At 43.3% G+C, this 15,599-nt stretch overlaps 2 protein-coding genes across 2 annotated transcripts in view; one reads left to right on the plus strand and one right to left on the minus strand.

Moving 5' to 3' along the window:
* Window positions 1-15,599, minus strand: part of LOC126336529 (proline-rich protein 2-like) — a 59,337-nt gene that overhangs the window by 20,078 nt on the left and 23,660 nt on the right. The window lies entirely within an intron of this gene.
* Window positions 12,660-14,321, plus strand: LOC126336539 (proline-rich protein 2-like). The gene is made up of 3 exons (XM_050000355.1): window positions 12,660-12,709; window positions 13,758-13,950; window positions 14,059-14,321. The coding sequence occupies exons 1-3, from the start codon at window positions 12,671-12,673 to the stop codon at window positions 14,157-14,159; spliced, it is 333 nt and encodes a 110-aa protein (XP_049856312.1). The 5' UTR covers window positions 12,660-12,670; the 3' UTR covers window positions 14,160-14,321.

Raw genomic sequence — 15,599 nt, forward strand, 5'->3', positions numbered from 1 at the left:
GCTAGTGATTGAGTGGGCCGCACTTGCGGTTGGCGGCGAAACTAAAAGCGCCGACCGTGGCGCCAGATACAAGCTTTCAGTGCATCAGCCCCAGTTACATCCATTGGGGAGGACACAATACTTCCCCCTCCCCCGCCCCCGCCCCCCTTACCCCATGACGACCATAATGTAGTGTCAGGTATTGCAACTATGTCAGGGGTGCGAGCTAACATCTCATAGACGTTCTGCCTCTTCGTCGAAATGTCTTGGCTTAAACTCGTCTAGGGGTTGAACCGCATCTGTCGCATTACACACCCTAAACTAGACACTTGTGATCGTTTGGTCAAATTCTCTGGCTGATGGTAAGTTTGCGAAATATAAAGTTAACTTAACATATAATAACAGTAATAACAATATCGGCAACTAAATTAACAACCCATAAGTGATGTAGACCCCATAATTGCGATTTTGTTAGACTATTGTTTATTCAGAAAGCAAACTAATAGCGAAAGTGGTCGTATTTAGAGTCACTGTTCCACTCGAGAGCATATACATTTCACACGGTTCGATCATTCACAGTCTCATTGCGAATTACAAGTTCGATACTCCACCTCGTTAACTAGAGTTCACATCAGGCGTGCGGCTACTCACCGCTCAGAGACTGAGTCCCGCGATACCACACAACGTGAAACTTTCTAAGTCGTTTCACTTCCTAGCTGCCTAAACACCGACTGTCGGCTTTCGCGACTCAATTCGAACTGTCCCCTTCGGTGTCTCCGCCAGAACTGTTCCTCCCTGCCCGTCTCCGGCCGCGTTTTCCCGCGCGCCGAACACCGACACTCAACTGACTATATCGGTTCCCTTTCCTGAAGCTGTCCATGTGATTGCCTACTGCTTGTTCTACATTGTTTTACATTTTAACATATTTAAATAATCAAAGCCTGGCCACTTTCACGTTATAACAAAGTAACAGTAATATCAATTAAATAATAAACGATAAACCATAGACCTTGCCGTTGGTGGGAAAGCTTGCGTGCCTCAGCGATACAGATAGCTGTACCGTAGGTGCAACCACAACGGAGGGGTTTCTGTTGAGAGGCCAGACAAACGTGTGCTTCCTGAAGAGGAGCAGCAGTCATTTCAGTAGTTGCAGGGACAACAGTCTGGATGATTGTCTGATCTGGCCTTGTAACACTAACCAAAATGCCCTTGCTGTGCTGGCACTGCGAACGGCTGAAAGCAAGGGCAAACTACAGCCATAATCTTTCCTGAGGACATGCAGCTTTACTGTGTGGTTAAATGATGATGGCGTCCTCTTGGGTAAAATATTCCGGAGGTAAAATAGTCCCCTATTCGGATCTCCGGGTGGGGTCTACTCAAGAGGATGTCGTTATCAGGAGAAAGAATACTGGAGTTCTACGGATCGGAGAGTGGAATGTCAGCTCCCTTAATCGGGCAGGTAGGTTAGAAAATTTAAAAAGGGAAATGGATAGGTTAAAGTTAGATATAGTGGGAATTGTGAAGTTCGGTGGCAGGAGGAACAAGACTTCTGGTCAGGTGAATACAGGGCTATAAATACAAAATCAAACAGGGGTAATGAAGGACTCGGTTTAATAATGAATAAAAAATAGGAGTGCCGGTAAGCTACTACAAACAGCATAGTGAACGCATTGTGGCCAAGATAGACACGAAGCCCACGCTTACTACAGTAGTACAACTTTATATGCCAACTGGCTCTGCAGATGACGAAGAAATTGAAGAAATGTATGATGAGATAAAAGAAATTATTCAGATAGTGAAGGGATATGAAAATTTAATAGTCATGGGTGACTGGAATTTGAGAGTAGGAAAATGGAGAGAAGGATACATAGTAGGTGAATATGGATTAGGGTAATGAAATGAAAGAGGAAGCCACCTGGAAGAATTTTGCACAGAGCACAACTTAATCATAGCTAACACTTGGTTCAAGAAGCATAAAAGAAGATTGTATACATGGAAGAAGCCTAGAGATACTGACAGGTTTCAGATAGATTATATAATGGTAAGACATTTAGGAACCAGATTTTAAATTGTACGACATTTCCAGGGGCAGATGTGGACTCTGACCACAATCTATTGGTTATGAACTGTAGATTAAAACTGAAGAAACTGCAAAAAGTTGGCAACTTAAGGAGAAGGGACATGGATAAGCTGACTAAACCAGAGGTTGTACAGAGTTTCAGGGAGAGCATGAGGGAATAATTGACAGGAATGGGAGAAAGAAGTACAGTAGAAGAAGAATGGGTAGCTCTGAGGAACGAAGTAGTGAAGGCAGCAGAGGATCAAGTAAGTAAAAAGACGAGGGCTAGTAGAAATCCTTGGGAAACAGAAGAAATATTGAACTTAATTGATGAAAGGAGAAAATATAAAAATACAGAAAATGAAGCAGGCAAAAAGGAATACAAACGTCTCAAAAATGAGATCGACAGGAAGTGCAAAATGACTAATCACGGATGACTAGAGGACAAATGTAAGGATGTAGAGGCTTATCTCACGAGGGGTAAGATAGATACTGCCTACAGGAAAATTAAAGAGACCTTTGGGGAAAAGAGATCCACCTGCATGAATATCAAGATCTTAGATGGAAACCCAGTTCTAAGCAAAGAAGGCAAAGCAGAAAAGTGGAAGGAGTATATAGAGTGTCTATACAAGGGCGATGTACTTAACGGCAATATTATGGAAGAGGATGTAGATGTTGATAAATTGGGAGATATGATACTGCGTGAAGAGTTTGACAGAGTACTGAAAGACCTGAGTCAATATAAGGCCCTGGGAGTAGACAACATTCCATTATAACTACTGACAGCCTTGGGAGAGCCAGTCCTGACAACACTCTACCATCTGGTGAGCAAAGTGTATGAGACAGGCTAAATACCCTCAGACTTCAAGGAGAATATAGTAATTCCAATCCCAAAGAAAGCAGGTGTTGACAGATGTAAAAATTACCGAACTATCAGTTTAATAAGTCACGGCTGCAAAACACTAACACGAATTCTTTACAGACGAATGGAAAAACTGGTAGGAGCCGACCTCGGGGAAGATCAGTTTGGATTTCGTAGAAATATTGGAACACGTGAGGTAATACTGACCTTACGACTTATCTGAGAAGAAAGATTAAGGAAAGGCAAACCTACGTTTCTAGCATTTGTAGAGTTAGAGAAAGCTTTTGACAGTGTTGACTGGAAGAATCTCTTTCAAATGCTGACGGTGGCAGGGGTAAAATACAGAAAGCAAAAGGCTATTTACAATTTGAACAGAAACTAGATGGCAGATGTAAGGGTCGAGGGGCACGAAAGGGAAGCAGTGGTTGGGAAGGGAGTGAGACAGGGTTGTAGCCTCTCCCCAATGTTATTCAATCTGTATATTGAGCAAGCAATAAAGGAAACAAAAGAAAAATTCGGAGTTGGTATTAAAATCCATGGGGAAGAATTAAAAACTTTGAGGTTCGCCGATGACATTGTAATTCTGTCAGAGACAGCGAAGTACTTGGAAGAGCAGTTGAAACGAATGGACAGTGTCTTGAAAGGAGGCTTTAAGATGAACATCAACAAAAGCAAGACGAGGATAATGGGATGTAGTCGAATTAAGTCAGGTGATGCTGAGGGAATTATTCTAGGAAATGAGACACTTAAAGTAGTAAAGGAGTTTTGCTATTTGGGCAGAAAAATAACTGATGATGGCCGAAGTAGAGAGGATATAAAATGTAGACTGGCAATGGCAAGGACAGCGTTTCTGAAGAAAAGGAATTTGTTAACATGGAGTATAGATTTAAGTGTCAGGAAGTCGTTTCTGAAAGTATTTGTATGGTGTGTAGCGATGTATGGAAGTGAAACATGGACGATAAATAGTTTGGAAAAGAAGAGAATAGAAGCTTTCGAAATGTGGTGCTACAGAAGAATGTTGAAGATTAGATGGGTAGATCACGTAAATAATGAGGAGGTATTGAATATAATTAGGGAGAAGAGGAGTTTGTGACACAACTTGGCAACAAGAAGGGACCGGTTGGTATGAAATGATCTGAGACATCAAGGGATCACCAGTTTAGTATTGGAGAGGTGCGTGGAGGGTAAAAATCGTAGGGAGAGACCAAGAGATGAATACACTAAGCAGATTCAGAAGGATGTAGGCTGCAGTACGAACTGGAAGATGAAGCAGCTTGCACAGGACTGAGTAGCATGGAGAGGTGCATCAAACCAATCTCAGGACTGAAGACCACAACAACAACAACTACAACAAAATCTTTTACATAAAACCAACACCATTTCCTCCTTAGTTTTGATGCCACGGCTAATAGCCTTGCACCAGTGGGCTTTCTGATAAATAAATAAAGGAAAAAAGTAACTATTATGCCCTAAATATTCTATTACCTAATGATTAATCCTGTCATCATTCAATGTGTTTTGTGTGGAGGATATGATGATCTGATGCTCAACTAAAAATACTGATAATTTAAATTTTCTATATCTCTTAAGTAAATAAAGTTACAGAGTTGATGTTTACAACATCTGTCATTTTAATGATTCGCTTCTTTATGAAATGTCGAGCATTAAGATCGACTAAAGCGTTTAGATTTAAGCATTCTGGTGTTTGTTACAAAACTTGTGAATTTCACTTTAACAGTAAATCCTAAACTATTATAGACCAATATTCAAGTTTTCTTGGGACCACCACGAGAATTTATGGAGGATGGCAGATTAAAATCGCTGTGGCTTGATTCCCTGGATTAGTACAGAGTTAAATATTTTTCCTAACTGTTTCCCTTTATGGCCGATCTTAGGTCCATCATATTTAACACTGATACGTCTCCTTGGCCACACACGGATTCTACTGGGTTTCCCTACGACGTAGGTTCTCGTTTGTCACACTCGCACACTACAGTGGTTAGGTCTCAATAGACAATAGACGCCTGGGTGTTTCCCCATCTCGTGGTGAATCTGAGTCCTTTGTGGCACGCGGTCCTGGACGACAGAGTTCGTTTCACATTTGCTGTAGGCTGACCCAATCGCCCATATCTTTAAATGAGAGCGCAATGTTCGTTAACTCACAGGGGGGAGGTACTGATGCATCAAGTGATGCGGGAACAGGAGACCCGTCTGTAGCTTCACTCCCGCATCCGAAAATGGAGTGCAATCTTCATGATGTTGAACACCAACGGTGTTGTTATACAGGTGGCGACCATTTGGTAGTCCGCTACACAGAGTGGTCCATCCCCAGAAGACGTCTGTTGTCCATTCGGTGCTGGATGAGGTGTCAGCAATGGGTCCATGTGTTAGGAATCTTGTAGTACCGACGCAGAACCCCAGGTCGCCGGATGGAGTATAGGCAGCATCATAGGGACATGCAACAAATGTGTAAATGAATACTCAGCAGCAGGATCACGAAAATTTCAAAGGCAAAGTTTGTTGCACTGCCACCGCTGCCAACCATCCAGACAATGTCAAGAAACTTGGATCTACCTAATAACTTTACAAGATTGCCATGCTGCAAGGTCTTCCGTCTACCATTCATTATGAAATAAAAACTGTTGATTAGCTTTATTCATTGCCTGAGTGGGTGGAGCAGCAGTTGAAACAATTTGTGGTGGTGCTGTCCATGAAGCAACTCCACTGATGAAGGGCTTTTGCGGGGCTGGGAGCGGTAAGACGAGAAGCAGAGCAACAAAGCTTGTTTCCATGTGTGGTGGATGTGTAGTTTGTCCATCTGCTGTTTGAAAATGCACACTAAAAGCTCCAATTCCCTATTTGATGTGGGTGAAAATGCGCACTGGTGATGTTACAAATGCCCCTACTTGCACAAAAGTCTTCAATTCTGCCCATACAAATTGAGGTCCGTTGTCTAACAACTCTGAAAGACCTTCAATGCAAAATATGGACTGCAAAAACAGTCGTGTCGATTTTGGTTCATGGGCATAACAAAAGGAAACTTGCTATGTGCGTCGACGACAATCAGTGAATGAATGTTCCAGGAGGGCTAAGCAATGTCCATATGAACGCGTTGATCAGGTGCCTCTGATTTTGGCCATTCAAAGAATGGTTGAGAGTGGGCTGCCTGGTTTTCCTCACAAGCTTGGCACTGCGTCATATTTGAGCGTCCATGCCAAGCCAAGGGCAGTGTCTATGAGCTAGTTGTTACGTGCAGACGACGCTCCAGTAATCCTGGTGAACCAAGCTGAGTACATGTCTCTGGACAGCCTTCTGATCATCACACATAAGTGTTCTGATTCAGTGCGTAATAAGAGAAACCTTGAAGCACTGACAATTATTGCCTACACGCAAAGTATCGGCGAATCATTGGGCTAATTATTTTTTTTTCATTAAGGGAGGCCAGCATGTGTGGACGTAGCACAACACAATCTGCAACTCCAGGTCTGCTGTCGTTGCCTGGACGACCTACCTGTGATCTGAGGGGAATTGATCAAGAGCATCTAACTCCTGTACATCAATGTGACAACGTTGTGCTTCTGATGTGGCAGAGTCTGCATGCAGTCCCACGGGAATATGCGTGACCATGTCTGCAGTGTCGTCCTGAGATGTGGGCCCTTAAATTATCTCGTACTGATAATGCGAGAGAGTAAGAGCCCATAACTGCAGTTTCTGTGCGGTGCGGTTTGAAACAGGATCGGTCGGTTGAAAAGTGACTGCAGCAGTGGGCCGTGACTAAGTAGAATTGCCTTCCATTCAGATCTCGGCGAAATTTTGTCACTCCATAAATGATTGCAAGTACGTCCTTCTCTACCCGCGAAAAATTTTTCTGAGCCTTGTTGAGAAGTTAGGAACCGAAAGCTATTGGTCTGTCTACACAACCAACCCCGTGCGAAATTAGCACGCCATTGCCATATGAGACAGTGTCAGTGGCCAAGACCACTGGTTTACCTAGAGCGACATTGATTAGACAACGTTCGCTGAGCACAGCGTCTTTCAATTTCTGAAATGCAATGTACATTCGTGGGACCTCACGAAAGGTACAATCTTGCGTCGACGACGATCAAAGAGCGCCCCAGTTTGAGGCGCATGGGGAATGAAGCGGAAGTAGTAGGTCAGCTTCCTTAGTACTAATTGCAGTCCCGAGAAATTTCTTGGATGTCTGAGGTCACGAATAACGTGCAAGTGCGACGGTGTCGGATGAACACCTTGGGAATTGATCACATGAACTAAGTACTCAGTTTCAGTCTGCAAGAATACACACTTCTTTTTGTTACATTTGAGGCCTGACTCTGACAACACTTTGAACGGGCACAAAAGCCTTCAGGAAATCGAGAAATACGGGACCAATTTGAAATCGCTTGTGGATATCATTCAGCACTTCCTGTGAGTAAGGGGCTAGTTGTTGAAACGCTAGCTCCTTACTCACACGAAGTGCTGAATGGTATCCATAAGCGATTTCAAATAGATAGATGGATTTTTTTTTCTAAATTCGTGTTTACTATGTGTCAATAGGCAGTTGCCTTGGAGGTAATCGATAATGGCCAAACACAATATATGTTCCATACTTCTGCTGCATATCGACATTAATTATGGGCCTGTAATTTAGTGGATTATCCCTACTGACTTTCTTGAATATTGCTGTGACCTCGGCAACTTTCCAGTCTTTGAGGGCAGATCTTCATTAAGCGAGCGTTTGTACATGTATGTTAAGTACAGAGTTATCGAATCAGCATATTCTGAAAGGAAACTAATTAGTACACAATCTAGACAAGACAATTTGCTTTTATTGAGGGACTAAAGTTGCTTCACTGGTCCAAGGATATTCACTTCTAAGTTACTTGTGTTTTTTGTCTCCTGAAAATCTACCCAAAATCCAGAATTACGTAACAAAGAGTCAGTGAATGAGTTCAAATGTTCAAATGTGTGTGAAATCTTATGGGACTTGACTGCTAAGGTCATCAGTCCCTAAGCTTACACACTACTTAACCTAAACTATCCTAAGGACACACACCCATGCCCGAGGGAGGACTCGAACCTCCGCCGGGAACAACCGCACAGTGAATGAGTAAAATGATCAATTCCTAAAGAGGAACGACCAGTGCTCTAGTTCCAAAAGGTGAACGAATTTGTCCATCTCTAATAATAGCTATTCAGCAGTTGAGAATAGTGATCATAATTTTTAAGTAATTTTGCAGAACTATTCAACTTTTGTGCATGGAACTGTGGAAACATAGCGTATCTATCAATAACTCTGCTTTGCCCCTTGGAAGCGTCGCACAATATGAAAACCCCTGAAAAACACTGTTTCTTGGATCTGCAAAATGCATCACTGTGTCTCCTCCAAACTTGCCATCTGTATAGCAAGTGAGAGCCTTGCAGACATTTTCTGGAAGGCTTCCGCGGTCACCTCCTCCTGTGCATAGAACTCATTCTTCAACTGTGCTGTTTCATTGTTCACAAATGTCACTCCGCACTTCTTCGTATCTACATGCTTCGCTAATAATATGTTCGTACCACCTGTAAACACTCCTGCTCTCTTTGAAACGCTTGCTGCAAGTTGAAAGTGTGACTAAGGCCAGGCTACATATAAAATTGTCCACTTTTCAATATCGGTAATGACAGTTCCCTTACAGTGAAATTCTGACAAAGCGACTAAATTCATTCTGCGTCTTTAATTCTTCTTAATCAGTGCCCATTTTCTACAAACTACGGAAGTAATATTTTCTACATCGTATATCCCTTAATTTTTTGGGTTCCATGTAGTTTATTTGCAACTAGTGGATTTTCCGGAGATATATAACGAACCAACCTTCAAACCCAATGAATATACTAACCTCGACGGTAATCTTTCGCAATAGATGAAACTTCCTTCCCTCCAATTTTTTCCCTGTTGTTTACAATTTACTACCTACTCCTCAGTGACATTCTTCTATTCACCATAGGGAGAATCACAACTTCATGAAGATACACTCCTGGAAATGGAAAAAGAAACACATTGACACCGGTGTGTCAGACCCACCATACTTGCTCCGGACACTGCGAGAGGGCTGTACAAGCAATGATCACACGCACGGCACAGCGGACACACCAGGAACCGCGGTGTTGGCCGTCGACTGGCGCTAGCTGCGCAGCATTTGTGCACCGCCGCCGTCAGTGTCAGCCAGTTTGCTGTGGCATACGGAGCTCCACCGCAGTCTTTAACACTGGTAGCATGCCGCGACAGCGTGGACGTGAACCGTATGTGTAGCTGACGGACTTTGAGCGAGGGCGTATAGTGGGCATGCGGGAGGCCGGGTGGACGTACCGCCGAATTGCTCAACACGTGGGGCGTGAGGTCTCCACAGTACATCGATGTTGTCGCCAGTGGTCGGCGGAAGGTGCACGAGCCCGTCGACCTGAGACCGGACCGCAGCGACGCACGGATGCACGCCAAGAGCGTAGGATCCTACGCAGTGCCGTATGTGACCGCACCGCCACTTCCCAGCAAATTAGGGACACTGTTGCTCCTGGGGTATCGGCGAGGACCATTCGCAACCGTCTCCATGAAGCTGGGCTACGGTCCCGCACACCGTTAGGCCGTCTTCCGCTCACGCACCAACATCGTGCAGCCCGCCTCCAGTGGTGTCGCGATAGGCGTGAATGGAGGGACGAATGGAGACGTGTCGTCTTCAGCGATGAGAGTCGCTTCTGCCTTGGTGCCAATGATGGTCGTATGCGTGTTTGGCGCCGAGTAGGTGAGCGCCACAATCAGGACTGCATACGACCGAGGCACACAGGGCCAACACCCGGCATTATGGTGTGGGGAGCGATCTCCTACACTGGCCGTACACCTCTGGTGATCGTCGAGGGGACACTGAATAGTGCACGGTACATCCAAACCGTCATCGAACCCATCGTTCTACCATTCCTAGACCGGCAAGGGAACTTGCTGTTCCAACAGGTCAATGCACGTCCTCATGTATCCCGTGCCACCCAACGTGCTCTAGAAGGTATAAGTCAACTACCCTGGCCAGCAAGATCTCCGGATCTGTCCCCCATTGAGCATGTTTGGGACTGGATGAAGCGTCGTCTCACGCGGTCTGCACGTCCAGCACGAACGCTGGTCCAACTGAGGCGCCAGGTGGAAATGGCATGGCAAGCCGTTCCACAGGACTACATCCAGCATCTCTACGATCGTCTCCATTGGAGAATAGCAACCTGCATTGCTGCGAAAGGTGGATATACACTGTACTAGTGCCGACATTGTGCATGCTCTGTTGCCTGTGTCTATGTGCCTGTGGTTCTGTCAGTGTGATCATGTAATGTATCTGACCCCAGGAATGTGTCAATAAAGTTTCCCCTTCCTGGGACAATGAATTCACGGTGTTCTTATTTCAATTTGCAGGAGTGTATTACACTACTCTCAAATACCTAAGACTAAAGTGTTGGAATGAACTCTACGAAACTATATAGCAAATAAAACTTGGAATCATCATATAGTAACTGGTAGAGTAGATAAACACCACATAGTTTTCGATTTGTAGGAACAAAGATAAAGAGGTAAGCAAACTTTCCCCAATACACACTTCTCAACAATCAGCTACAAAATCCACTCTTAATTGTTTATTATTCTCTGGTATGGTTGTACAATGGAAGAATACGGTGTAAGGATGGTTAGGCCATGTACACTCAAAATATGTGATAAAAATAAGTTCTGTGACAAGAATGATCATGAACTCAAATCACAGTAACAGCACGTAACCTCTTCTTTCTAACATCTATATTGATTTCATTGTTTGACTGTTCCAAAATTTTACAAACGAACAAATAATATGTGAGGACACAAAGTAAAGAGCAATATCCGCAAGTTAAATATAATTGTTACAATATACAGTTCAGATACCAACAGTAATACGAAGACATTCAGATTAAAAGGTAATACCACATGCAAAATAATCCTCAATGAAAATTAATTTAAGAAAATATCGGCCTCTCAGTTGTACTCTTAATATTAAGTATTCCTGCAGCAATAATTACATCAAGGTCTAAACGTTATAATACCACCTACTCGATGGTTCGACGTGAATGGCTCTCAAAGATGACCATTCGTGTGGTTCCATGTCACGGACTAGGGAGGCCATGTATTGTGTGAACACAAAAAATTGACGGTAATCGAAACAGGTTAAATAAAGAAAACCAATAACTGTCAGACCGGTCAGACTGGTCAATAGAAAAGCACTCTAGTGCCTACATCATTGTTCAGCCTTGCTAGGAATCAGAATTTCAGGAAATAACTCTGCAACATACGCTTGTAGTGGATATTAGTGGTGCGATAAAAGTAGACGGGAGTAATTAGAGTTGATACAATGAAATAGAATCATAGGTAAGAGTGATGCACCTGGAGGATAGTGTACCTAGGAATGTATGATGTTTCCCTGGTCGATATTTTAATCTAATGAAAGACTTAACGATATATGGAGGAATGCGTGATAGAAACCGACATATGCAGTTTCTGGAGTGTCTCCCGGATTGTTGTAGTGGAACATCAGGTTGTGTTGTGTGTAGAATTCGTAGATATGATGACTTCTACACATGTAACTGATGTATCATATAGCGAAACTATTTGGAGGATGTTGTTAAATCTTCAGTTGCGTAGTTTTAAAGTGATTAAAATGCTATATATTCTTAAAACTTGTTACAGAATGTGAGATGGATAAACCATACGTCGTCGGTCGCACACCATCTTGTATATGGAAATGGAAGATGGTTTGCCTGCATGAAACACGTCATATTTGCAACTGAACTGAGTTTCATTAAGGAATTTCCCGTCTCTAAAACGGAAATCTGTGTTAGTTGCCAACAGCTTCTATTTCGAATAGTTTTCCACCTGTACCTGGGTTTTTATAATACTTTTTAACTTGGCTTCACTTACTAATAATCAGTATGTAGTAGGGTGCTGATGTAACACGTAGGCTATTAAATGCGTTATTTAGATGATTATGTCGACTGGAAGACTTTCAAATCTGAGTAAAGTATTTAATCCTAGCTGCATTATTATGCTTTAATTTTGGACAGTTTTTCACATTTCGAACATAAACTTACTTAGCCCGAGTAACAGAAAGAGACTGCAGTACACATAAGTGAATGCTATCACTTAAAAAAATAAAAAATATATATGATGCTTCTATTGCAGGGCTGGCTAGACGCCGAAGTCTAAACAGAGTTCGAAATACAACATTCTCCCCTGCTCTAATACAATGACCAGAACATCCATTTTTGCAGGGTATGAAATATTTATAACTGTGTGAGTATTAGCAATTGGTTTCAGTTGAGTGTTAGGATAGGCCACGACTACCTGGAAAGCGATTATACAGAGTTTTTCCAGGTTGACTTGTCAATTTCTCTCCGAGAAAGCAAATAATGACATACTGTCTCCTCGTAACATAAACGTAACACCTACGTCATCATTGTTGGATTTTCCTTTCCAAAAGTGAAGTTTTCAGACGGTTTTGACAATGTGGGACATGCATATATCGACGAAAAACTAAACGACAGCATGCTATTCAGTTGGTCGCAGCTGTGTTCTGTAGCCTTGTGCTACAACCAGATCGTCCATTGTCTGCCTTGGGTTGCGGTCTCTGTTTGGTTCCTTTGTTGAAGAGTCATGGAATCACGAATACTCCACATCAGGCGTTGGCGAGCCTTATAAAAGCTCTGTGGGCCGCGCTCACCTCAGCACTTTCATCACCATGAGGGCTACAGTGGCAGCTCTCCTCCTGTGTCTTTTGGTGAGTACTGAGGACTGAAGATAGATAAAATTGAAATAGAAATTTGTGCTTCATATTCCATTACTAGCACATTCACGTCCACATCCTATCTACAGACAGCTGTAGACGTAAGAATGAATATTTATTGGTACAGATTTTTGTGTTCATAACATTGTGTTCTCGCACATAAAAGGGAACTCTTTATTATGATACGCATTTGTTGACACTTTTTTGATTCAGACATCAGCACGTGAAGCAAGTCTACACTTGATTTTTTCCTTGAGAAGGTGGAGTTCCATCAAACCGACTGTAGGGTGTCAGTTCACAGTGCGAGCGAGCGCAGAGGTTGAGATCTTGGGGTATCAGTACGGGAGAGTGGCGTTCACATTCCTCGCTGATCATCCAGCATTTGATTTATGTTTTCCCCCTGAACCAATTACAGCATATGTTGCTCTCTTTCCTTTGATAAAATACGGAGGATTCCCATGAAAATGTGAGGTTGTTCCTCGTCTCTAATGATCCCGCTATCAACAAGTTGTTAATCTTTAATCTTCTTTCCTTCTTCCTCTGTTTGTGTATGTGCCCTCGACGAATTATATATAGAATAATAATACCGAAGTAACATTTTGCGATATCAGGTTATTGTTGATAGCTGTTTAAGCAAACGTTTATGCCCAACTGTCAGATCCCACAAGAAGACATAACTGGATGATTTTGCACTTCGTCGTTACTCACCTAGTCTGTAAAATTTTTACAACTGACGCAGTTTGTCGGGACTAGTGAAGCTTTCATACTAGTTACTTCTGTGCTCCGCGCACATGACAGTCCCCAAGATATTCGTCATTCAGGTATAAGTTTATGCTACCTAGAGGCCCATGAGACGTTCAACATTCTTGAGTAAGAGTACATTTCTCTGTATACCAAATAGCGAGAAAGCCTATGTGACTCATGTTGCTAGTACATACTAGCAACTGCAATGTTGTCGAATAGTGTTGCATTTATACTGTTACTACCAACTCATCCAAAAGAGAATGCAAGATGTACTACATAGCACACCATTGCACTACAGCTGGCAGCATGCTGCAGCCAGGAGACTCCACCTGGCCCTCCTGGACCAACTGAAGGGCCACAACCAACTGGACCACCTGGCCCACCAACTGGAGGTCCTGATCCAACAGGTCAGCCTACTGGAGGTCCTGAACCAACTGGTCCACCAGGCACACCTACTGGAGGTCCTGAACCAACAGGTCCACCTACTGGGGGTCCTCAACCAACTGGACCACCAGGCACCCCTACTGGAGGTCCTGAACCAACAGGTCCACCTACTGGGGGTCCTCAACCAACTGGACCACCAGGCACCCCTACTGGAGGTCCTGAACCAACTGGAGGACCCCAGCCAACTGGTGAACCACAGCCTACAGGCCCACCAGGGCCACCAGGGCCACTCTCTAGGGGACTTTGGCTTTTTTGACTTGGTGGACTCTTATCGTTGACATTATTACATCTGTGAATCATCAAGAGGGTTCAGACTTGATATTTACAATTAACTGGATCTGAAATTACTGATGGAAGTGTTCTGTGAACCACTTTGTAAAATGTTTTGTCATTAAATAAGCACCTAAAAATCCCCATAAATGTTCTATCTTCTGTAAACTGTAACATATAGCCTGTTGGGTCGAAAACTGTAAACCCTTTGCAGGATAATGAGTTTGAGATCAAGGTAAGGTTAATACAGGCATAGAAGTTTCATAATTCATCCAGAACCTTTCTGTGTAAGTTCAGAATATGCTATATGTTGTGAAGTTTTCCAATTCCTCATTGAGTGTGCACTTCGCCACCTAGGCTATGAATCCAAAGATATATAAGTGTGGCATTCCTTTGTACCAGTTATAGATGTCTTTTCTGGTAGAATGACTGAAAAAAGAAATTTGTGCGATGTCTATTGGAGTACGTCGCAAGTGGTAGTTTAGAGACAATAACTGGCAGCTAGCACCAATGTCGTAACAATACTGCACTGAATAGTCGTCATAAATCTTCTAGAAGTGTACTTCTGCTTTATTTTAGCTACGTGGGTTATGGTAGTGTCCCTGCCATTGAGTATCAGGTAAGTATGTTAGATAACTACTCAGGAAATGTCATCACCAGCAGTGACTCCATCACCTCTGACGTTTCGTGTGTACTGGGGAGTAGGTACTGTCTATTTTGAAATATATTTTTATGCATCTCAGTAACACATATAGACACAGCAGCGTATCCAGAGACTTAATAACGACTTCTGATATTCTTTAGTAGTTTAATTTTCTTAGTGAAGAACTGAAGTTCTTCTGAATTAAGACTATTATATGTATCCACAATAACAAAGTGGGCAAATATATGTAAATAAGTAGTGGTATAACCCTGAATAATGGAGGGGGGGGGGTGCTGATGCATCAAGTGATGCTGGAACAGGAGACCCGTCTGTGGATTCACTCCCAAATATTCGCACATGTAGGAGATACAGAGAGACAGGAACTGTCGATGACAAGCTCAAGGTCTACTACTGCAGTTGCTGACCGCCAACAGCGGATTTTGTCTAATAGGAACCCTGACGGTAACGCCACCATGTTGAATAATGCTTTTCGTGGACGCACAGGAAGTCATGTTACGACTCAGACTGTGCGAAATATGCTGCATGACGCGCATGGCGAGGTCCATCTTTGCAACCACGACGCCATGCAACGCGGTACAGATGGGCCAAACAACATGCCGAATGGACAGCTCAGGTCTGGCACCACGTTTTCTTCACTGATGAGTGCCGCGTGTGCCTTCAACTTGACGCGTGTTTCGAGGCAACTCGGTCAGGCCGAACACCTTAGACACTCTGTCCAGCGAGTGCTGCAAGGTGGAGGCTCCCTGCTGTTTTGGGGTGGCG

Source organism: Schistocerca gregaria, chromosome 2 (genome assembly GCF_023897955.1).
Source record: "Schistocerca gregaria isolate iqSchGreg1 chromosome 2, iqSchGreg1.2, whole genome shotgun sequence".
NCBI classification, from domain to species: Eukaryota; Metazoa; Arthropoda; class Insecta; order Orthoptera; family Acrididae; genus Schistocerca; species Schistocerca gregaria.